The 26,509-nt window shown below is 33.6% G+C and overlaps 1 protein-coding gene across 1 annotated transcript; it reads left to right on the top strand.

Annotated features, from left to right (window-relative positions):
* The first annotated feature begins 462 nt into the window (after nucleotides 1-462).
* LOC137639825 (nuclear pore glycoprotein p62-like) lies at nucleotides 463-20,814 on the top strand. Its single transcript, XM_068372068.1, has 4 exons — nucleotides 463-486; nucleotides 1,125-1,360; nucleotides 19,269-20,229; nucleotides 20,761-20,814. Exons 1-4 carry the CDS (start codon nucleotides 463-465, stop codon nucleotides 20,812-20,814), a joined length of 1,275 nt encoding a protein of 424 aa, XP_068228169.1.
* The last annotated feature ends 5,695 nt before the right edge of the window (nucleotides 20,815-26,509 follow it).

The following is a 26,509-nucleotide window of genomic DNA, read 5'->3' as shown; positions in this document are numbered from 1 at the left end:
ATATATATATATGTATATATTATATGTGTATATTATATGTGTGTATATGTATGTATATATATATATATATATATATATATATATATATATATATATATATATATATATATATATATATATATATATACACACAGGTCATGCTCAGTTGCATTGCCAGACGTGTAACTACCCGATCTCTCCCGTCCCTTGGGTAGGGTGAAAAGCAGTAGCCATACCCTGGTGAGAGAGAGTACCCCGAGAGGAAAGGGAGAGGAGAAGAGAAGGGTTGAATCTGTGTGCGTGCGTGTGTGCATATCTATCTAAATATTTAGCCGTCCTTTTTGGCCGGTTGCGTACACTAGTTACTTACAATGTGCTGTAAATGGCACACTGTAGGCGAAACCCAAAAGGTGTCTTAATGCATTCTACCATTCATTGCCTGTAATTGCGTTGCTCCAATTGGAACTTCTCATTTAAGAGAAAATGGTTGTGGCTGATAATGGGAGTGTAAGCAAGATACACTAATTTGTATGTTAATTCTAATTAGAAATAATTATCTGCTAACCTTATTGGGAATTGTTGGAAATTAGAGGTTTAGAGTCGTTCGGATTCCCGGATGCAGCTGTTAGGGACCGAGGAAGGAGAATGGTAATACTATAACATTACATAAATCTTCTTATTATTTCAGCATGAATAATACTTTGTTGTTAACTAGTATACGTGGCCCGTCAAAAATGACGGGCAAGTATTTAGATAGATATGGAAATACACATTCAACCCTTCCCACCCTTTCCTAACTACAACCCCCCCTCACCAGAGTATAACTACTCTCCCTCTCTCTCCCCCCCCCTACCAGAGGGACGGAGAGAGACCGAGTAGTTATACATCTGGGAATACCATTAAGCGTGGCGGGAAAAGTGCATATATATATATATATATTATATATATATATATATATGTGTGTGTGTGTGTATATATATATATATATATATATATATATATATATATATATATATATATATATATATATATATATATATATATATATGCGCCCAGACACTTCCTCTTTATTGTATAGGGGAGATGAGAAGTTTCTTCGATGATATAAGGTTATAAGTAACATACTGATTTATTAGTACGTACAGTTGGACACAGGAATTTTCGGCACACCTCGCTCTGAGGAAGTGCTAACTGTCACGCCCTTACTACGATATGAGTTCCTGTGTGTAGCCCCTCCCACCACCTCTGCCATCTCTCCCATGCACTCTCTGTTTGGTTACTCACCTCGCAGTCACGGTATGACAGGGTGCAATTCACCAAAGGGAGGTGTGCCAGGAATTCCTGTATCTAACTGTACTTATCTTTCCCTGGGGATGCATGGGTTTGTGCAACCCTTTTTATATCGTTCATCGTTCGCAGAACAATTCCTCTATAGAACAACTGCTTTGTTCGGATGCTACACAACCGGTTGCTAATTGACCCTGTTTTGTTGATTGGCATGACCAAGCACTTGTCGGCAGGTAAATTTAGCCTTCTTTTTTTAGGGTTGTGTTTATAATAATATTAAGGTTTCGTTGAAGTTGAATGATTTAATTTTCTCCTAAGTGACCATTTTGTGATAAAGTATTTTTTCACACTTATCCTAAAATATATTTTCAGCTCAAATTTCCATTTTATTGTTAATAGAACACTTATATTAATGTGTATTTATCCCGGATAATTTTGATATAATGTGATAGGATATTCCTTTCACACACGTGTGTGTGTATATATATATATATATATATATATATATATATATATATATATATATATATATATATATATATATATATATATATATATATATATGTGTGTGTGTGTGTGTGTATGTATATGTATATATATATATATATATATATATATATATATATATATATATATATGTTTGTGTGTATGTAGTGTAGTGTACATCTGTTCATGCACACAGGTACACAATAATAAAGATCTTTTTGACTAAATACTGGTCGTGTGATCGAAAAAAAAAAATTCTTTTGTTTGTTTAGTCAACAAAACTTTCTTGACTCATGAAAGAAGGTTTAAATAACTCTCTTGCGAGAGCTTTCTTCAAAGGGATGCCATTCAGTGCAGTTTTTAGCTTTTTATTTCCCCATATTTTTGCAGAAATTAAAATCTCAACAAAATATCCTATCAAGTTTATCTTTCTCTGAGAAGTGTCTGTTATCATGGTTTGGTGATTTGTTTGTTACTTTCTTCAATAATCTAATTACATTTAATTACAGTATTAACTTTTTTTTTTAATCATTCGATTTCCTTTTGACATGTGAAAAAGAGATAAAAATTTACTTAGGCTATTTATAGTGATTTGTGTGAATTCATCGTACTAGCTTCAGGTGTTCAAGCACATTATGACATGAGCGTTACGGTTAAAGCTATACAAATCCTTCATAATGTTCAAGCACATTACGACATATAAAACGCTACTGGTAAAGCTGTACAAATCAAATATGGTTACTCTTAAGATGCAGTTCGTTTGATATTAATATGAGAGAGAGAGAGAGAGAGAGAGAGAGAGAGAGAGAGAGAGAGAGAGAGAGAGAGAGAGAGAGAGAGAGAGAGAGAGAGATAAAGGGAAGATCTGTATTTATGCAAATTTCATACGAAAAACGATTAAATGAGAAAGGAAATAGTAGTAACAAATCAAGAAGTTTTAATAAACGTTGTATCAATTATAAATTTCTTTACTCTGGCACTACATGATTCGCTTCGTTTAGGCAAGGATTTATTTAAGAGTTCTTGACGTTTGCTTATAGTTCTTGATAACTTAGCCCCAACCGTTCTTTTTGACAACCTTTAGAAAATATCAGGTAATGCTTCTAGAAATTAAGACATACGTAAAGTTCCCTATATCTACTGGCATGATGTTATTAGTGCCACAAACTTCTGAAAATTTGTTCTGCTGTACAGTTGAAAGAACGCCTTAAAGTTTCCTTGTTTAAACAGCTATAATTATGGAATAAAAAGAATGGCAGGCGTAGTAAAGATTGCACAGGTGATAAGAGTGTCACGGCTGAGATGGTTTGGACATGTATGGAGGATGGATAGTGGAGAGGGAGTGAGGAGGGCTTGAGAAGAATCTGTTAGAGTTACGACTTGTAACCCCAGATAACTTACAACCACTGTGTCATGGGATCTTGTATTACCTGTCCCTGTGGTACACGATATCCTGTGATCAGTATGCCACATTTTCCATTACATGAATTAATGATGCAGATACAGCATATTATCATTGCTTCATTTCACCGTTTTATCTGACTTGTAATTATTTTATTTTAAATAGTTATCTTTAGTTATTAAGTATTTAATATTTTGTCTAACCCGTTTTTTTTCCCTTTTCCAAAAGTGGGTATTTTATTTCGTGGAAATTGCCTTTGCAAGATCATTATATTTTAGGCTGAAGAAAAAACCAATCGTAATAAATTTCAAGTTATGGATAATTTTATATTAAGTTAATTCTTAGCGAAGTCTGATGTCGAATCGCACCGTGAAAATTTGTCATAAATATGATAAAAGCATTTAAATATAAAAAGTTAATAAAACGACGTTCGTAAAGACATTTCCCCCTCTCTCTCTCTCTCTCTCTCTCTCTCTCTCTCTCTCTCTCTCTCTCTCTCTCTCTCTCTCTGAGTGTGGACGTGGTGGAAGGGCTCGAGTATGGCCATAGAACAGTTAGCTGTGAGCTATCACTCCAAAATATCCCACCATCACCAATCTGCACTGGCGAGCGTGGTGGTGAAAATTGGCCAAACGCCAAATATGAATTGACATGTCTGAGGCCTGAAGTTGTTTTGTGTGTATATAATACTTATATACAATATATGTATGTGTATATATATATATATATATATATATATATATATATATATATATATATATATTATATATATATATATATATATATATATATGTAATGTATGTATGTATATATATTTATTTATTTATCGGTCACGGTCAGTTGACACTAAAATCAAGCCATTGTTCACTGGTCTTGGGTAGTGCCATACCCTTATACCATGGTCCTCCACTGTCTCGGTTAGAGTTTCTTAATCAATTGAGCTTGAAGTACTTGGTCTCTTCCCGTTCCTCTGTTAAGGGGAAGAGAAAGTAGTCATACCCTGATTAGAGGGGTTGTAGTTAGGAAATGGGGAGGGTGTTAGAAGGGTTTAATATGTGCGTGTGTATGTGTGCATATCTATCTAAATAATCAGCCATTATATATGACGGGTCGTGTGCACTATAGTCAATTTCTTTTAATGAGGCGCATTTGCACCGAGTCGCAGCGGTGCCCTTTTAGCTCAGAAAAGTTTCCTGATCGATGATTGGTTGGACAAGATAATTCTTACCAATCAGAGAGCAGGAAACTTTTCCGAGCTAAAAGGGCACCGCTGCGAATCAGTGCAAATGCGCCTCATTAAAAATTTTTTAGTTTAGTTGATCATAGTTGATTAAATTTTGTCCCAAAGTATACGACGAGAGGTATCGTTAGTAATTCTAATAGACTCCATACGAAAGAAAATAGTGTAATGCAGAAATAAACTTCTGAGTAATCGTTTTGGGAAGTTATGAAGAATAAATTGAAAGGTTTATCGCGAGAATTTATTCTCCGCTGGAGTTACTCAATGATAATCAAAAAGTAATTTTCCTATTGAATTGTTGAATTGCGACTGGAATGCATAAGATGTTAACCAATTTTATCAGTATGAATTTAAGCATTGCAGTGTTTTGTTGGATTTTGTATTCTATATTTTATATAACGTGAATTTATTACCTCCGCCAACGAGGTTGTAAGGAGGTTGTGTTTTAACCCCTGTTTTTGTTTTTGTGAACAGCCACAATTTTAATTGTAGAGTCATGAAACTTATGGAGATTAACTGCTATGTAAAGAGCTGGAAATGATTACATTTTGGAAGGTCAAGGTCATGGTCAAGCAAAATGTCCAATTCACGTAATCAACAATAAGTTTGGACATCGTTACGACAGAGCCTTCAAACTTGGTTCATTATTGAGTGTATGAAAATCCACGCCAATTAATACATATTAAGGTCAAAGGTCAAGATCGAGCAAAATGTCGAGAAATAAGCTGCTGCGGCGGAGGTCTGCGCTCTACTGAGTGCCCTTCTAGTTGTACTATTTTTTTTTTCAATCACACCGGATGGTGGTTTATGTTCATCGTATTAAAACGTTACAAACGCTTAGTAAATTCATCGTACAACAGATCCAAAGGGAAATGCTTTCGAATAGCAATTAAAGAAAATCAATTGAGAAATCTTCGATGATTTGCATAATTACCTGTTAACCTATACGACTGTTCGATATCAATTAACCTGAAATCAATCCACTATTCTCTCTTATTACACCTTAATTTAAATGCAGCATTCACATAGAGTATTTTACTAAATAGTTTGTTTTATAGTTGGGGATCAACGATTTCAAATTTAAGCATTTTTATCATATATTACCTAATGGTTTAATGGTCGCTCATGAATGGGAGAGGCAAGGGACACTATGAGTGGTAGAGACATATGTTCAGCGCCCAAGCTCCCCTATCCATCAAGCTAAGACCAGGGAGGACCAGGCAATGGCTGCTGATGACTCAGCAGGTAGGCGTATAGGCTCCCCCTAAACTTCCTCCCCTCCCCCCCCCCCATCCTTAACTCACAAGGATGGTAAGGATGCAAACACTACATTATTATTATTATTATTATTATTATTATTAGCCAAGCTACCACCCTAGTAGGAATAGCAAGATGCTATAAGCCCAAGCTCCAATATGGAAAAATAGCCCAGTGAGCAAAAGGAAATAAGGAAATAAATAAATGATGGGTACAAACTAACAATAAATCATTCTAAAAACAGTAACAACGTCAAAATAGATATGTCATTATAAACTATTAACAACGTCAAAAACAGATATGTCATATATAAACTATAAAAAGACTCATGAAACTATCGAGCTTGAGTGGTTCTCGAACGCCAGTCTAGCAGATCACCAGGCAGGGACATTTCTAATAGGCTACCGCATAACACACATTACATTACATTTCGTATCATCCCATTTTGCTTGATCAACAAATTTAAATCTCCTTGGGGAGGTAGTGTCGTCAGTGCACCTTGCGCAGTTCAGTGTAAGCCTTTGCATCCATCTCCACCCCCACCCCCCCACCCCCACCCCCACCCCCACCCCCCAGCATCGCTAAGGTTTTCAGCCTTCCTCCTGTTTCATTTCTTACACGTGAGCACTGAATATCCTCCTAGAAGTAAATGCCAAACTTTATGACCCTAATTTCTAAATCAAATCCAACGAACTTCACATTTTCACACTTATTTTCGACATTGGCAACCTTTCTTTTTACCGATGCCAAATTTTATTAATCTCTCTTGTTTTAGGACTGTCGTCACATCTCATCAATTTTCGTCATTTCATGCCCTCCTACTCTGCATTTTGATGATCATACTTTTCACCGGCCAAGATTCACTTCCTTAAAGAATAATTTTACTCGTAACCACCCTTTATGTTTTATAACGTTCTCTTGCTTTGCTTTATTTTTTCAACAGAAATGCAAAGGTATCTCTTTTTTTTTTGCATCACTAATTGAATGTCTGCGTCTTTTTTTCATTAACTACTCTCTTAAACAGGTATTATTATTATTATTATTATTATTATTATTATTATTATTATTATTATTAGCTTCTCTGCATCCCTAGTTGGAAAAGCAGAATGAGACAAGTCATTAGGTTCCAACAGGGAAAACAACCCAATGAGGAAAGGAAATAAGCTAGTAAATAAACCACAAGAGAAATAATGCATAAAAATAAAATAAAGTAGATTAAACGTTAAAATATATTTGTCATATATAAATTATGAAAAGAGACTTTTTTCAATCTGTTCTACAGGAAAAAACTTTCACTGTAAGCTTAAACTTCTGAAGATCACTGAATCCACAGCCTGATTAGGAAATCCATTCCACAATCTGATCACAGTTGGAATAAAACTTCAAGAATACTTTGTAGTGTTGAGCCTTATGATCAAGAAGGCAAGACTTAAAATTCATTGCATAAACAGTATTACATACAGGATGGTACAGTCTGAGAAAATCTGAATGCAAATGATATACAGAATTTGGAAAAATCTTATTCAACATACACAAAGAAGTAACTCAAAGACGGTGCCAGAGATTAATATCAACTTCAGGAATAGTAAATTCAATAGACCACAAGTTTTGGTCAAACAAATGAAGATAAAAGTCAGCAGCTCAAAAACCAGACATGTTAAGCGGCTGTGAAAATTGAACGCATTTAGGAACATATTCCCTTTCTGTAGTCTACTATAGTCCTTTTATTGATCATACCTCCTTGAAATACATATCACTGAATATGCTTATTTTTATTTAGATATGTCGTACAAACCCCAAGGTAATAACTGGAATAACAAACGCTTGTAAAATCTACCTTTGCCCATAATGAGGGCCCTTTATTATTATTATTATCATTATTATTATTATTGTTATTTATTATTTATTATTTATTTATTCTTTATTATTATTATTATTATTATTATTATTATTATTATTATTATTATTATTATTATTATTATTAGCCAGGGTACAATCCTAGTTGGGAAAGCAGGATGCTATAAGCCCACAAGCTTCAACAGGGAAAAAAAGTCCAGGAAAGGAAATAAGGAAATAAACTACGTAAGAAGTAATAAACCCTTTTACAGTTCAAGAAAATTATAATAACTAGGATCTTTTTTTTTATTATAAGACACACTGCTTTATTGGTCTAGTTTTGTATAGCTGGAACAAATAGAAATTATTTTTAAGATCCCCTCTCCTTCTTAGCTAGGACCAGGGAGGGCCAGGCAATGGCCAAACCTCCCCCTAACCTTACCTCACAAGGATGGTGATGTTGCAGCTTCTAAAGGAATTAGCGAGTTTCAGCTGGACTGGAACCTCAGGCTGGCGATCACCTGTCAGGGACGTTACCAAATAGGCCACCATATCCCGGTCCTTGTTTTTCCTCATGTTTTCTCCTATATATTTCTATAATTTCTAACCTTTTCTTTTCCTCAAGTTTGAGAAGTGTCTATTTTTTACATTGATATAAAAAACACGCTTGGAAAATTCATTATTTTATGAAAAGTTATTTACAATTTTGTCAATATTTTTTTCTCTTCGTATCCGTAGTAAAATTCATGTATTTTGTCAAAGAATTATTTACGAAACGGACTGTAATTATTTTTACGTATGTCTTGTTCGGATAAGGTTGAATTGTGTAACCGTAGAATTTCCAACTAAACGTAATTACGTTGATGCGATTTTCTGAAGTAGAAGACTAGGGGAAGTTTGGTTGTTTCTTTGGAAAAATTGTCCCTGTGAACTCAGTCTCGCTTAACGACAACTAAACATGTCATGGAAATACCAACCCAACTTCATAATAAGTTTTTTTCTCTCTCTCTCTCTCTCTCTCTCTCTCTCTCTCTCTCTCTCTCTCTCTCTCTCTCTCTCTCTCTCTCACATATATATATATATATATATATATATATATATATATATATATATATATATATATATATATGTGTGTGTGTGTGTGTGTGTGTGTGTGTGTGTGTGTGTGTGTGTTTCCGGTCACACTCAGTTCTCCTCGTCCCTTGGGTAGGAGGAGAGGGGATAGTCATACCATGGTGAGAGGGTGCTGCGTGTGTGTACATATTGCATATATATATATATATATATATATATATATATATATATATATATATATATATATAACAGTATGTATATATATATATATATATATATATATATATATATATATATATATATATATATAAAACAGTATGTATATATATGGGAATGGATTCCCGAAACGTTGGTGTTGAATAAATATGTAAGATGATCCGAAGTCTTCTTGCTGTCCTCTCCATCCTTAAACTTAAGCTTGCCAGAAGCGAAAATGTTACTAGTTATATATATATATATATATCTATATATATATATATATATATATATATATATATATATATATATATATATATATATAATATATATATATATATATATATATATATTTATATTTATATCATCATCATCTCCTACGCCTCGACGCAAAATGCCTCGGTTAGATTTCACCAGTCGTTTCTATCTTGAGCTTTTCAATCAATACTTCATCATCATCTCCCAATTCACGCTTCATAGAGCCATGTAGGCTTGGGGCTTCTAGTGCCTTGTGGAGCCCAGTTGAAAGTTTGGTGAACTAATCTCTCTTGGGGAGTGTGAAGTGCATGTCCAAACCATCTCCATCTACCTCTCACCATGATCTTATCCACATATGGCACTCTAGTAATTTCTCTTATAGTTTCGTTTCTAATCCTGTCCTGCTATTTAACTCTTAATATTCTTCTAAGGGCTTTGTTCTCAGATATACAAAATCTGTTGGATATTGTTTCATTGTCAAATAAAAGATTGAAATTTTTAGGTGCCCAGCCATAACACAAAACTTACTTTTCTAAAATCAGTAAATAAAAAAAATCGAGGTTTTGTTATATTTAAGAGTTAACTCTTCAGTAGCTTCAAAAGTTGTAAAATATCGTTTTTCCTGAAAATCCACTTTTGGAAAAATTTCCGACATACACTTACTCTCTCGCCCACACGTAGTAGATTTGAAAAGCTGAATGATGAATTTTGGTAATGAAAATCACGAATACTGAATGATGCTGGGGAAGATATTTTTAAACACCTTGCTAAAAAAAACATGGCATTTTCCTTGGCGTAACTATAGACAGGGTTAAAAGCAAGCGAGAGCGACAAACGGATGAAAGAAACTCCCATTTACTTAGAGTAGAATCGTCAGACCGAAGGTCGTTAATGCAAATGAGCAAGAGAGAGTTGAAAATAGAAACACCGGAACAATGCTAAAAATAGAGAAGTCATTTGCTGTGGCAATAATAATCAATTGAAAGGAGGAAATCGTTAATAAAACCATAATTTCAGGCAATAGATTATTTTTAGAATGACAGAATCTGTGAAATAACAACTGTTACGTTAAAACTATGCTCGGTAATACAGAGGTAAAAACGACTATTGTCAACAGGTCTTAAGTTTATGGTATTCGCTGTGGTCATTAAAAAGGATGTTGTGTCATTACGTTCATTGATGATTATCATAAGGCTTTATTTCCTTTAGAATATTATCCCGAGGGTTTTTTTTTTTTTGACATACGATTTTTTATATACATATTTAAGATTTGGTTGACTTTGTCTCAACTCTACTGTTTTTATTTGACAACTAGGCCACTGTCAGGAGGGAGGATGTGGGACTGAAGTTCAAAATAGGATAAAAGCAGCTCGGGGGAAGTAAGGGAGGTATTGGGAGTGGTATGTGATAAGGAAATGCCAATCAAGCTAAAAGTTAAGATCTGTACCAGTAATAAGACCAGTGTTAATGTATGGATCGGAAACGTGGGCTCTTGAGACAAAAAGAGGAAGCAACGCCTGAGAGAAAAGATATTAGAATGATAAGGGGGATTATGGGAATATCACTGCTTGAAAGATTGAAAAATTATGAAATAAGAAGAATGGCTGGCGTAGTGAAGGTTACAGAGATGATAAGAGTGTCACTACTGAGATGGTGTAGGAACTTGGTGAGGATTAATGGTGAGGAGGGCTTGGGAGGAACCTGTACCAACCGTGTGTCACACGATCGTACATAGTTCATTTTGTGTATATATTATGCTTGTACCTTCGCTCTTCCCTCGCACAAAAATGAACCAGATTAAACATGTCTACTTTTTTCTTCTGTAATAGTGTCTTTTTCAAACATGAAATTTCTTGTTACTTTGAGCTTTTGTATATAAAGGAGAGTGTTCTATAATAAATTCACTCAGTTGCTTTCAACCTGCCTTTGAGTCACAACCTTCTCTCGGCCCGTCACAAACCTGTGAAGGGGGGGTGGGTGTTGATCGAGGAGGAGACAGAGAATTAGATGGCGAGATAAGAAGTTTGGTGAAAGAGGATGATTTTGATAGAGGGCATTAGAAAGGACTCATCAGGCAACCGATCCTTTAATGTAGGGATAATGGTATGAAAGGAGAAGTTGTAGGTACTCAATTTTATTTCTTGTGCTGTGGAAGGAGAAAAGACGAAATTTCCCTGGATACTTGAAAATTTCTGTTTCAATACTGAAACATGGCCCATGAAGTGGGTATTTCATTAAAAATTGTGAGAGAATAGTACTTCGTGTGCTTTATTAAAGGTTTAATTATTTTGTTAATAGGAAGGAATATCATTTGTTACCAGCTTGCAGATTACGTTAAATCATTAATGAAGTTACATAGCCTCATATTGCTTTATTCTGAAAGCCGGAGATCATCTTATATATATATATATATATATATATATATATATATATATATATATATATATATATATATATATATATACAGTATGTATATATATATATATATATATATATATATATATATATATATATATATATATATATATATATATATATATAATCATCATCATCTCCTACTTCTACGCCTATTGACGCAAAGGGCCTCGGTTAGATTTTTCCAGTCGTCTCTATCTTGAGCGTTTAATTCAGTACTTCTCCATTCATCATCTACTTCGCGTTTCATAGTCCTCAACCATGTAGGCCTGTGTCTATCAACTCTTCTAGTGCCTTGTGGAGCCCAGCTGAACGTTTGGTGAACTAATCTCTCTTGGGGAGTGCAAATAGTATGCCCAAACCAATCTCCATCTACCACTCATCATGATCTCATTCACATATGGCACTCGAGTAATCTCTCTTATAGTTTCATTTCGAATCCTGTCCTGCCATATATCATCCTAGGACTTTTTGGCGTGGACGTTTTGACCTAAGTGTTTTTGATTGTGTATTGTTAAACGTATTTTAGAAAAATATATTCTTTTTGCATTGGTGCATTGAAGTATTTGGCGTATTTCAAAAAAAAAAAAAAAAAAAATAGTTTACCGCGAGTTATTGACTTGTTTATTGGCGTCTCTTTAGAACAGTGTATCTAGTAATTGTCATGGATGTATGAATATAAACATAATAGAATTATAGAATAAATTGACTTTAAATATATTCGAAAAAAAAAACTTTGAGTGTAAATAGTACAGAAACTCGTTGAAATTATCAAGAGGAAATGAATATTCTAAAAACAAATAAAGTTTAGTATAGTTAGTAGAGAAATTATATTTAATTAATAGAATATAAATCAGGTATTCTAGTGGTTCTCTTGCGCAATGATTGAATACTATTCTCCTTATTCTTTCATCTGCCTTTATATATAATTAACACAAGTGGCACTGCTAATAATAATAATAATAATAATAATAATAATAAGGATAATAGAAACTACGTTAACGACATTAACAAAGTTATTTTTTTTTCTTTGTACTTTACTAAAACCGTTACCTGATATCAGGTGTATTATTACTAATCACCGGATGTATGAGGTTTAGTGTTACAGATAAATTTTCGACTGTCAGAGCTCAGTAGCAGCACTGAGGCATACTCAGTAACCCATTATTGCGTGCGAGTGTGTGTGTACCACTGAAGCATACATAGTAACTTGCAATTGTGTATGAGTTTGTGTGTACGTAATTACGCTTATCGGTGTATAAATAGACAGTAGAAATGTCGTGGTAGTGCTTGAATGGACTGATATATATTCTAGTGTTTTACAGATTTGATTAAAATCCGGTGTATAGTGAATTTTATCTTCGTAAATGTTCGATATTGAATAAATATTAACGATATAATTACGTTGAAAGAATACGTCATTATTGTCATAATTTTTTCGTAAATATTCGATGAAAAATAAATATTCGATATTGAATAAATATTAACGATGTAATTACGTTGAAAGAATACGTCATGATTGTCATAATTTTTTCGTAAATATTCGATACCAAATAAATATTCAGTTTAATAAAAAAACAAAAAAATACTTCATGACTGTCATAATGAAACAGAATAGAAATTGGACGTTCATAAACTTGTCTCTTTTAAGATCCGAAAATGAGAAGAGGGATAGTTTATGTAAGAGAATGGAAAAATGAAAAAAAATAAAAAATTGATTGATTTAGTAGTTTTTATTCTTTCCTGGAGTGATATGTTGGTTCATCTTCGTAATTGGATTAGATTCGCCTTCATCCGCTGAATGATTCAGTCGCCGATTTACAAAAAGCTTTTCGAAGTTACTTCTTGTTATGGGTTCGTATATCTTTTGTCTTTATTTTAAAAGGATTATAGTTCTATTGCAGAATCTCTCTCTCTCTCTCTCTCTCTCTCTCTCTCTCTCTCTCTCTCTCTCTCTCTCTCTCTCTCTCTCTTGAGTTATATCTTGAAATGCAGAATTTTCATATAATAAATTTAATTTTTTTCTCTCTCTCTCTCTCTCTCTCTCTCTCTCTCTCTCTCTCTCTCTCTCTCTCTCTCTCTCTCTCTCTCTCTCTTGAGTTATATCTTGAAATGCAGAATTTTGATATAACAAATTTAATTTTTTCTCTCTCTCTCTCTCTCTCTCTCTCTCTCTCTCTCTCTCTCTCTCTCTCTCTCTCTCTCTCTCTCTCTCTCTCTCTCTTGAGTTATATCTTGAAATGCAGAATTTTGATATAACAAATTTAATTTTCTCTCTCTCTCTCTCTCTCTCTCTCTCTCTCTCTCTCTCTCTCTCTCTCTCTCTGAGTTATATCTTGAAATGCAGAATTTTGATATAACAAATTTAATTTTCTCTCTCTCTCTCTCTCTCTCTCTCTCTCTCTCTCTCTCTCTCTCTCTCTCTCTCTCTCTCTCTCTCTCTCTCTCTCTCTTGAGTTATATCTTGAAATGCAGAATTTTGATATAATAAAGTTAAATTTTCTCTCGCTCTCTCATGAGTCATGGATTATAGGTTTCATAGCTATTACAGAATCTCCTCTCTCTCTCTCTCTCTCTCTCTCTCTCTCTCTCTCTCTCTCTCTCTCTCTCTCTCTCTCTCTCTCTATTTATATCTTGAAATGCAGAATTTTGATATAATAGATTTAAATTTTCTCTCGCTCTCTCATGAGTCATATCTTGAAATAAATACAGTTTGGCACATTTTATTAATCAAGCTCAATAGAGCTTAAAGAATGTTTTTGCACATTATAGGATGAGGTAGCCATTTCTGTTTTGATGAATTATTATTTATTTATTTATTTATTTATTTATTATTATTATTATTATTATTATTATTATTATTATTATTATTATTATTATTATTATTATCACCATCATCTAAACTACAACCTTAGTTGGAAAAGCAGGATGATATAAGCCCAAGGTCTCCAAAAGGAAAAAATAGCCAAGTGAGGAAAGAAAATTTGAAAATAAATAAACTACAAGATAAGTAATGAACAATTAAAATGTTTTAAGAACAGTAACAGAATTAGAATAGATCTTTCATATATAAACTTTAAAAGGAGTCTTATGTTAGCCTGTTTAACACAGAACATTCGCTGCAAGTTTGAACTTTTGAAGTTCCCCTGATTTAACTACCAGATCAGTTAGATCATGCCACAATATGGTCATAACCGGAATAAATCTTCTATAATATTGTGTATTATTGTGACATACTGAGTTTTTATACTATTGTGGATTGTTTTTTTTTTTTCAAAACACAATTTTGTAATAACTAGAATAAAGCCTCTAGAATACTATGTAGTATTGAGCCTTATTGAGTTTTTTATATCTAAGGTAATTTCAGTTTTTTATTAACGGTTGTATATATAAAACTCAAATATATTACTACGATATTCGGAAGATCATAACAATTTTATCATAGCTAAAATAAAGCTTCTAGAATACTGTGTAGTATTGAGCCTTATTGAGTTTTTATATCTAAGGTAAATTCAGTTTTTTATTAACGTTTGTATATATAAAACTCAAATATATTACTACGAGATTCGTAAGATCTTTCCACAATTTAATCATAGCTAGAATAAAGTTTCTAGAATACTATGTAGTATTGAGCCTTATTAAGTTTTTATATTATCTAAGGTAAATTCAGTGTTTTGTGAACTTTTGTTTAGATAAAACTCAAAATCTTACTACGATATTCAGATCATTCCACAGTTTGATCATAGCTAGAATAAAGCTTCTAGAATACTGTGTAGTATTGAGCCTTATTGAGTGTTTATATTATCAAGCTACTTTGGTTTTTTTTTTCTATTAACGTTTGTATAGATAAAACTCAAATATATTACTACGATATTCGTAAGATCATTCCACAATTTGATCATAGCTAGAATAAAGCTTCTACAATACTATGTAATATTTGAGCCTTATTGAGATTATATATCTAAGTTAATTTCAGTTTTTTTTTTATAAACATTTGTATATATAAAACTGAAATATATTACTACGATATTCGGAAGATCATAACAGTTTTATCATAGCTAAAATAAAGCTTCTAGAATACTGTGTAGTATTGAGCCTTATTGAGTTTTTATATCTAAGGTAAATTCAGTTTTTTATTAACGTTTGTATATATATATAAAAATCAAATATATTACTACGAGATTCGTAAGATCATTCCACAATTTAATCATAGCTAGAATAAAGTTTCTAGAATACTATGTAGTATTGAGCCTTATTGAGTTTTTATATCATCTAAGGTAAATTCAGTTTTTTTGTGAACGTTAGTTTAGATAAAACTCAAAATCTTACTACGATATTCAGATCATTCCACAGTTTGATCATAGCTAGAATAAAGCTTCTAGAATACTATGTAGTATTGAGCCTTATTAAGGTTTTATATCAAAGGTAATTTCAGTTTTTTATTAACGTTTGTATATATAAAACTCAAATATATTACTACGAGATTCGGAAGATCATAACACAATTTTATCACAGCTAAAATAAAGCTTCTAGAATACTATGTAGTATTGAGCTTATTGAGTTTTTATATCTAAGGTAATTTCAGATTTTTTTTTATTAACGTTTGTATATATAAAACTCAAAATCTTACTACGATATTCAGAAGATCATTCCACAATTTGATCATAGCTAGAATAAAGCTTCTAGAATACTATGTAGAATTGAGCCTTATTGAGTTTTTATATTTAAGTTAATTTCAGTTTTTTATTAACGTTTGTATATATAAAACTCAAATATATTACTAAGATATTCAGAAGATCATAACACAATGTAATCATAGCCAGAATAAAGCTTCTAGAATACTATGTAGTATTGAGCCTTATTGAGTTTTTATATCTTAAGGTAATTTCAGTTTTTTATTAACGTTTGTATGTATAAAACTCAAAATATATTTCTCTGTTACGCGTAGCAGGGACTATATTTAGCTACTCGGTGCCGAATGTGTTTAAAGCAAATCGAAGTTTAACAGGCCGTCTCACTCCCAGCACCAAAGTTCACTGACACCGTCAACACTTGAAAGAGAATTGTTAAACGAATTCCAGTCTTGCTCTACCAGAAATATCTAGGTTGTCTTTATGAATGATTAAAACACCTGCTTTTGCTGTTTGGTTTGTTTTATTCATTTTACTTTGAGGGTACACTCGGGCTCACTATTCTATCTTATTTTATAGTTTATATATGAAAGACATATTTTAATGCTGTTACTGTTCATAAAAAAAAATATATTATTTTAATTGTTCATTTCTTCTCTTGTAGTATATTTATTTCTTTATTTTTTTCCTCACTGGGTTATTTTTCCTTGTTGGGGCACTTGGGCTTATACCATCCTGATTTTCCAACTAGGTTGTAGCTTAGCTGATAATAATAATAATAATAATAATAATAATAATAATAATAATAATAATAATAATAATAATATTGTGGCGAAAGTTATGCGTCCACAAAAACATCTTTAACCCACTTCATAATAAGGTATATGTACAGTTGAACACAGGAATTTATGGTGCACCTCACTGAGGAAGTGCACCTAACCACACCCTTACTGGGTGGCAAGTTCCTTTGTTTAGCCCAGCCCACCACCGTTACCAGGTCTCCGTACACTAATTCTTTTGTTACTCGGCGCGAAGTAAACATGAGACAGAATGCCCTTCGTTGGAACGAGTTGTTCCAGGAACTCCTGTGGCCAACTGTACATAATGAGTATGGTCATTTTCGTATTATTTAAACAAGGAAAAATTATATATTTTCAGTCAGCGTAAAATACGCATTTCTTTTTTTCTTGTCTTGTCCTGGCTAGTATAGTGGTAACGTGTTCGCCTATCATTCGCATGGCAGCAGATCGATCCCAGCTCGCGGACCGTGAGTTTAAGCTGTTTACTGGGGAGTCCACTGCTGTGTTTGGACACCACAAGGGGGGGGGGGGGGGTTGGCTTGCTCGGCTGACGTTCTGGTGACCATCTATTCCGATGGAACTGGAACTGAAATCAGACTTCTTTACCTTTAGACATCTTTAAATGAAATTCTGCAAAGCCACAATACCTAATTTATGAAACATTTCGATGAGCTTTAGTCATTTATATTGCTTATTTGTAATTAAAGCTAGTTAGAGTCTCTGTTCTTTATCTATCATATCAGCTTCTCATTCCTCTGATACCTTCACACCTGTACGTGTGTACGTATGTACGTTCATGTACGAACAGTGCACGCGCAAAATCACCTTGTCCGCGAAGTGTGTTCGACGATTGACCATATCATAGCATATTATCAGCTAGAAGGCTGCCAAGTGGCGGCAAAAGTTTTAATGACATCGGAAGAAAGAAAAAAAAGGAATATCGAGGATCCGGGAAATGAAGGAAGGAGAGAGAGAGAGAGAGAGAGAGAGAGAGAGAGAGAGAGAGAGAGAGAGAGAGAGAGAGAGAGAGAGAGAGAGCATATGGTTTGAGACGGAAATTCAAATGTCATTAGCTTCGGTTGATTTTATATTTTATTTCTCTAATTTGATTTAGAAATTTTTATGCTAATGCTTGTTTTTACCATTTTTGCACCCTCGTATGAGGTGTTTTTATTTAGTACTGTATTGGAATTTATGATTTCCATTTTTTAACCCCATTTTTTTCTGCGTTTTTTATTGTGACGTTATCAATTTAATTATAATGATTTTCATTATAGTACGTGTCTACTTTTTGCACATATTTTAGAATTTTCATTATGGCAAAAAATTCATTATAGTACTTGCATACATTTTGCAAATTTCATTGCAGTATTTGTATACTTTTTACTTTTTGCACATTTGTAAAAATTTTGCTATAGCACTTGTCTACGTTTTGCATATTTTTTTTTTTATTATAGTACTTGTCTACTTTTTGCAAATTAAAAAAAAATATTATAGCACTTGTTTAATTTTAGTACAAGTTTTTAATATGTTAAAAAATTTACATATTTGAGAAATATATTTTCTATAACACTTCAGTGTTCAATTTCCTTTTGTTTTCGAAGTTTTGAGAGGAATTATACCAGCGGCGTTGTAGTTTTTTTTTTTTTTTCATGAAAATATAGCTACATTGTAAAGGTTCGTAGAGGGGATATGATATTTTAATATTGTTTAGTCGGTGTCATTCTGTTATAGAGCAGTGTGGTGTAAAACAATTCCACAGCAAGATCTAAAAAATTTTGACATTTTATTTGGTGTTTTATAACTAGGGATATCTTAACGTTGTGAAAGGGTTTGTGTATCGCCATGATCAGCAAAGCTGTACTATAGTCAATTGTTTTTAGTGAGGCAGATTTGTACCGACTCGCAGCAGTGCCCCTAGCTCGGAAACGTTTCCTGCTCTCTGATTGGTTAGAATTATCTTGTCCAACCAATCAGCGATCAGGAAACTTTTCCGAGCTAAAAGGGCACCGCTGCGAGTCAGTGCAAATGCTCCTCATTAAAAAAAATTGAGTATAGTCAGTTCACCCATACTAGGTTGGTTTGCTGTGAGCGATCAGACTAAAGTCTTCCACCATCACCAGTCCCCACTGGCCAGCGTGGGTATGAAAACTGGCCAAATCCCAGACATGAATAAGGATATGTCTGAGGCGATTGTCTGGCAGTGAGCCAGATACGGCTGATTTAGTTGTCGTTTTGTTTAGAGTTTTAATACGTTTATGATGTCAATTTTACAGCAGTTTGTTTACTTTGAAGAAAGTTTGTAGGTAATCTTTTTCTTGAATTTATAATTATTTTAGGAATGATTCAAAATGAATGATATTATTTTGCAGAATGTATGTTATTAAATTTTCCCTTCATCTTTACAGGAACATGGAAAGCGGAGCTTATCCTGAAAGTGTACGAGAGATGAGTCGCCTTCTACAGGAAGCTGTTTTGACCCAAGATGCCCCAACACCTCCAGAATCACCGAACCATTCTCCTGCAGTCACTCCCACGCCTTGGCATCAGAGTTCTAGCCAGGACGACACCAAAGATGTAAAGTGTGCTAATGAGGGTTGCGCTGAAGGGGCCCCTGCCGAAGGAACAGAGAGTGGTGGCGAATTAGCAGGAGATAGTGGAGGGGGTGGAAAGGAGGACGTGGGCGTAATTCGAGGCGATGGTGATATGGGCGGTATGTGCGAAGGTGGCGCGGATTGCAGTGCGCGGCTCGCCAGCTCGCCGACCTCATCCACAGCCACAGCTACAGGTCCCGTCAGTCTGTCGCAGATACTGGCAAGGCCAGTGTATACAGTGGGCGCTTCTCTGCCGTCAACACTCGCTTCTTCACTCGCGGGCACCTCCTCCTCCTCTTCCTCCTCCTCCTCCCCCTATTCCTCCTCCTCACCATCCTCCCTGGGCACCTCTACCACCACCTCTTCTTCTCCTAACGACACCCAAACACAACCAGCCCATACTACATCCAGTCCCACGCCCGCCCGCGCCCATTATCAGGGCCCACGGGCGGCACAACCCTCATCACCCATGCCGGTGGCCGTCATGGGCAATGGCACGTCAGGCCAGACTGGCGGCCACCATCACCATAACCACCATCATCATGGGAATACCCCCGGGGGCGCGTTGCCTGGAAATGGGCGTGCTGTGCCCAAACCTGTGTACCCAGAGGACTACAATTACTTGAAAGGTTTAGTGCCAGAACTTAAATCCGATGTACGCGAACGTGACCTCAAGATTGATGTGCTGGAGGCGGAGACGCTTGACCTCCGGCGCCAGCTCAAAAGGAAGACCGAAGAGATGACCCGACTCCAGAGGGAAGTTCACAAATTGAAGGTAAGTTTGACATAGTTTTAAAGTTTCCTTTTTTTTATTATTTATTTAGAAAGTTTTCAGCAAGAAAGTTCCTTTGACACATCGAGTTTTAAGGTTTATTTTTTTAATTTTATTTAGTAAGTTATTCTTGATTTAGTTTGTGCAAGAAAATTTCCCGAAGAATGTTAGTCTCATATTTAAAATTTATGTTGCATAAATTTTGTCGACGAATATGACTTAATATCAGAAATAAGCATAACCCATCAAAATATCGAATGATTTGAAAGTTTGCTCCTTCGAATTTTAAGGAGGGTTTTGAACTTTATTTATTTTTATTTAGCACGACTCTTAAAAAATTTTTTGCAAGAGAACTCCTGGAAGTATTTCGTCTCATAATTGAAATTTATGTAGCGCAACTTTTTATCGACGAATGTAATAGGATATATATCAGAAATAGACATAACAAAATATCGAATAATTTGAGCTACCGCCGGTGCAATGCTAACATCTGTCAACTTTCAGTTCCGCTGTCTAAGCGCACAATATTCGCAGATCTTTGATAAGGTACTTGGAACTCCACAAGCCACGCGGAACTCAAGTGCGTAGGAGTTAAAGTTTTGACTCGCTAGTTTATTTGTTGTTTTGATGGTTGTCGTTTTCTTTGATTAGGTAATTAGCTTTGTATCAGCAAGGAAATATGCTTCCCTTCAATTTATCTGTTGTTTTATAGTTGTCGTTTTCTTTGATTTGGTAATTAGCTTTGTATCAGCCACGAAATATGCTTCCCTTCAATTTATCTGTTGTTTTGATAGTTGTCGTTTTCTTTGATTAGGTAATTAGCTGTATATCAGCTAGGAAGTATATTGCTCCTAATGTCAAGATGTATTATGGTAAAGGGAAGAGAGACTTTAAATGTCAAACGATGTAATACATGCAATGAGATAGTTATACTTTAAACTACATTCGTCTTTTTTTAGCATTAATTAAGTAACCATGTTTTCCCTGCATTTAGGCACTGCTATTAAATGTTTTATTTATTTATTTATTTACTTATTAATTTTTTGTTTTGTGTGTGTGTGTGTGTGTGTAGTATTACTCCCTTTTAAATATAGAATTACTGGACAAACTGTACATCGCTGTTTTTAATACGCTTAGTTAAACATGTGTAAAGCGAACTATATTTATGCACAGATTTCTATTTTTAGAAATGTTTCGGACAACGTTTTCATGTGAGATATTACTGAAATTTTGTGTATTGAAGTGGTTAGTAAAAGTGATATTCGTTTGATATTTCCCATTTATTTGATAAAAGTAAGTTTCAGAACTCGATATCTGTACAAGATATTATCGGATTACGCATCAAGTGTCGTTGCTTGTTTTCTATAACAAAAAATAATATTTGTAACGGAAAAATTTCCAGTTTTTACATCTGAAAAAAAAAAAATATAAGTTTAATCTTTTATGCAGATCTAAATAAAACTATTTTGTTACTAGATTACCTGTCAGCCAATTTATACATATAGATATTATATATATATATAATATATATATATATATATATATATATATATATATATATGTATATGTATATGTATATATATGCACATATGTATATATATATACAGATATATGTGTATATATATATATATACAGAGAGAGAGAGAGAGAGAGAGAGAGAGAGAGAGAGAGAGAGAGAGAGGAGTGAGAGAGAGAGAGAGCAAGTTCTAGAATATGCAATGAGGTTTATGGTTAGTATTAATATGGTCGACAATTAAGTGTTTCTCTTATAATGGGTTTTGCAAGATTCATAAATACGATTGATATAAGTTTAGAAAGTTTCTATTCGATAGTTTAAAACACCAGTTCATCCATATGTTAGAGCCCTTGGGCTTAATAACATCTTGCTTTTAAAACTAGGGTTGTTGCTTGGCTAGTAATAATAATAATGATAATAAGTAATAATAATAATAATAATGATAACAGACAAACAATAACTACCATGTATCCCCCCAAAAAAATTGGTTGCACTTTGAGTAATGATAAATAATGAGACGAGTGTTTGTGACATTCATGAGACATGAGCCTTGTGCAGGAAGCCAATTCTTGAATTTTATTATTATTATTATTATTATTATTATTATTATTGTTTTTATTGTTATTCTTATTGTTATTATTGTTATTATTATTATTATTATTAATAGATTGTGCACACACACACACACACACCTACCTTCCCGGTCCCCTCCCCCCTCTTCCCTAATTACAACTCGCTGGTTCGGTCATTCGTGGGAGAGTTTGGTTTCCGAGTGTACCTCCTGTGGTAACCCCCCCCCCCCCCCGCTCTCTCTTCTCTCAACAGGGTATGACTGCTCTCTCTACCCCCTAAATATGACTATATATATGTATATATATATATATATATATATATATATATATATATATATATATATATATATATACGTATATTTATTTATTTATATTTATGATTATACACTGTTTTTTATGGGAATTTATCATTATTGTTGTAATTTGTTCCTCTGCTCATTATTGTAAAACCTGGATCTACTTTCGTCTCGTTAATCAATGCTAATAATTAAATGGAAGGTGTAGAGAAACAAAGTATACAATTTATTATTTTTGAACATACTGTACCTTTGATTTAATGTAGACACGAAATATTACCATTCCCTTCAGTACTATATTTTATCCGCTCATCGTTTATACCAGGCTTTTGACTAAGCAGTTACTGGATGGAAAAGTAGTCATCATCATCATCATCATCTCCTCCTACGCTTAGTGACGCAAAGGGCCTCGGTTAGATTTCGTCTTTTTCTTGAGCTTTTAAATCTATACTTCCCTGCTCATTATCTCCTATTTCACATTTCATAGTCCTCAGCCATGTAGGCCTGGGTCTTCCAACTCTTCGAGTGCCTTGTGGAGCCCAGTTGAAAGTTTGGTGAACTAATCTCTGTTGGGGAGTGCGAAGAGCAACCCCAAACCATCTCCATCTACCCCTCACCATGATCTCATCCACATATGACACTCGAGTAATCTCTCTTATAGTTTACATTTCTAATCTTGTCCTGCCATTTATCTCCCAATATTCTTCTGAGGGCTTTGTTCTTAAATCTGCAAAATCTGTTTAATATTGTTTCATGGAAAAGTCAGGTCGTTACATCTTTATCCGTTTGTGAATTATAGTTCATGCTCTTCACTCGTCTGTTTAGTATGTTGTTTTTCTAACGTTATTACGTCAGAGTTTTACTTCGGTGGAGTCACACAATAGCAAACATCAAGTTTACAGTTGGTTGTGTTAGGGCATCGGGGTTGATTTATTTTGGGGCCGTGGATACTGCACTCTATATCACTTTATTCATGGTATATTTTTGTATATTTACTCATGAATTCCATTGATGCTCGCATTTTATTTATAAAGTGTTAAAAAAAAACTTGATGCTTGTTTTATATACAATTTATTCATGGTATATTTTTGTATATTTACTCATCAATTCCACTGATGCTCGCATTTTGTTTATCAAACGTTAAAAAACACTTGATGCTTGTTTTATATACAATTTATTCATGGTATATTTTTGTATATTTACTCATGAATTCCATTGATGCTCGCATTTTATTTATCAAGTGTTAAAAAAAAACTTGACACTTGTTTTATATTCAATTTATTCATGGTATATTTTTGTATATTTACTCATGAATTCCATTGATGCTCGCATTTTATTTATCAAGTTTAAAAAAAACTTAACGCTTGTTGTATATGAAATTTATTCATATTGTATTCTTTTATTTGTTCATGAAATCAATTGCTACGCATTTTATTCATCAATTGTTAAAAAAAAAACATTTCCCGTGTTTTGTATACTCTTTATTCATGTTGTATTTTGCGTGTTTGCTCAAGAATCTTCATTGCCGTGCGCATTTTATTTATCAAATATAAATCTTTCTGCTTGTTTAATATACACTTTATTCATGGCGCATTTGTTAATATTTGCCCAAGAATCCCATCACTTCGTGTATTTTATTTTAACAAAATTCCATAAACCTTTCCACTCATTTTATATTCCTTAGCACGATGGTTTGTTTCCGTGGACCCAACTTGAAGTAAGATTATTTCTCTTTCTCTCCATATGGTCTCTGGGGGAATCGATGCGGCGTAAAAACAAATATTGTGTTTGGGAGTTGCATTACCGTGTGTGTGTGTGTGTGTGTGTGTGTGTTTGTGTGTGTGAAGAAAGTTGCCTCAGGTGAAAGCTCACCAAAGCGTCTTGAAATATCTGATGTGATGCAACTCCGAGGACGATCTTCATCCGGATTCCATTGATAAGGACATGCATCCAGTTGTATTGATTTGTGAAAATTTATTCGGTTTGGTTTGGTTTCTACTAATGATGTTTATTATTTAAGAGCTATTATATTCGTGTGTTTAGTTCGTCTTCACTATATAATAAAGAACTAGTGTCTGGCTATGTGTGTGTATATATATATATATATATATATATATATATATATATATATACATATATATACATATATATATATATATATATATATATATTGTCTCGTTCAGTGGCATTGCCAGACTTATAACTACTCGGTCTCTCACCGTCCTTCGGTTAGGGAACAGAAAGAGTAGTCATGTCTGTGTGTGCTTGTCTCCATACCTATTTAAATATTAAGCCGTCATTTTTGACGGGTCTCATACACTAGAAGCAATATATTTATCGAATCGTTGATTGCATCATTTATCAATTCATTCACATACATTATATGTGTGTGTATATATATATATATATATATATATATATATATATATATATATATATATATCTTTCCTGTCACGCTCAGCGGAATTGCCAGACGTATGTCTACTTGCTCTCTCCCCATCCTTCAGGTAGGGGAGAGTAAGTAGCCATACCCTTGTGAAATAGGGATACCCCGAGATGTACACTCTGAAACCATAATCTCTCACAAATTGCCCAAACTGCCGTGTTGTAGCTGGGGAAGAGGTGGAAAGGGTAGAATCTGCGTGTGAGCAATATGTGCATATCTAAAAATGACTGGTCGCGCACACTAGTTTTGTATACTCCAGGTAAAACAATCGATTAGCGAAGGCTTTATATAGGTCACTAGGTGCTCCCTCGAGTACGTTATAAAGATTTCCTCCTCCCCATTCATTCGTCACCCATCACCAATCCTCCTCCTCCTCCACCTCCACCTCCACCTCCTCCTCCTCCTCCTCCCTACTCGTTCTAAGAGAAATGTTTGGTGGGGGGGGGGATTAGGATCCCTAAGGAATGTCCAAATAAGGCTGTTTCAGTAGAATAGTGTACTATCATTCTCTCTAATGACGTGCTCATAGACAAGAAAACTTTGGTCTTTCATTTCTTTTGGAAATTGACACGAAAATGAGGGCGTTTTTTTTTTTTTTAATTTGCGTGTGTCTTTGCTTTTAATTCATTTTTTTTATTTAAGAACTTTATTTTATTTATATGTTTGTATTGGATATATTTTCTTTTTCTTATAGTTTCATTGATATTGAAATTTAAGATTTATTTTATTCATATACTGTATATTATTAATATTGTCATTACTATTTACTTCACTGTGTTGAGGATATATTTTCTTTCTTTTCTTATAGTTTTATTGATATTAGAATTTAAGATTTATTTTATTCATATACAGTATATTATTAATATTGCCACTATTATTTACTTCGCTGTGTTGAGGATATATTTTCTTTCTCTTCTTATAGTTTCATTGATATTAAAATTTAAGATTTATTTTATTCATATATATTATTAATATTGTCACTATTATTTACTTCACTGTGTTGAGGATATATTTGTTTTTCTTATAGTTTCATTGATATTAAAATTTAAGATTGATTTTATTCATATATATTATTATTGTCACTATTATTTACTTCACTGTATTGAGGATATATTTTCTTTCTATTCTTATATTTTTTTTTATTATAAAATTTAAGATCTCGTTATTTTATGTATGTATATGTTATGAATATTGTCATTATTATTTACGTCACTGTTTCGATGTTGTCAGAGCGCCAACATTGCCATCCCTAATGAATTTCAATAATTGGTTGGGGGATTAGTAATTGACTTTGTCCAAATTGTATACTGAACTGGTATATCTATATACCGAATTTCTGATTATATGTTTGATGTAAGTCCGTTTTTTTTTTTTTTTTTTTTTTTTTTTTTTTTTTTTTTTTTTTTTTTTTTTTTTTTTTTTTTACAGCTTGCCAGTTTTACCCTGAATAATG

The sequence above is a fragment of the Palaemon carinicauda genome, chromosome 4, assembly GCF_036898095.1.
Source record: "Palaemon carinicauda isolate YSFRI2023 chromosome 4, ASM3689809v2, whole genome shotgun sequence".
Classification (NCBI taxonomy): Eukaryota; Metazoa; Arthropoda; class Malacostraca; order Decapoda; family Palaemonidae; genus Palaemon; species Palaemon carinicauda.
Note: the sequence above shows the minus strand (reverse complement) of the source record. Positions and strands in the feature narration are given on the sequence as shown.

Bases quoted from the DNA above. Each gene is read 5' to 3' on its own strand.
- LOC137639825 (XM_068372068.1), top strand. From the start codon at position 463: ATGGTTGTGGCTGATAATGGGAGT. The intron at 487-1,124 runs GTAAGCAAGATA...TAGTACGTACAG, and splicing joins TTGTGGCTGATAATGGGAGT to TTGGACACAGGAATTTTCGG. The intron at 1,361-19,268 runs GTTTGTGCAACC...TCATCTTTACAG, and splicing joins CTTTCCCTGGGGATGCATGG to GAACATGGAAAGCGGAGCTT.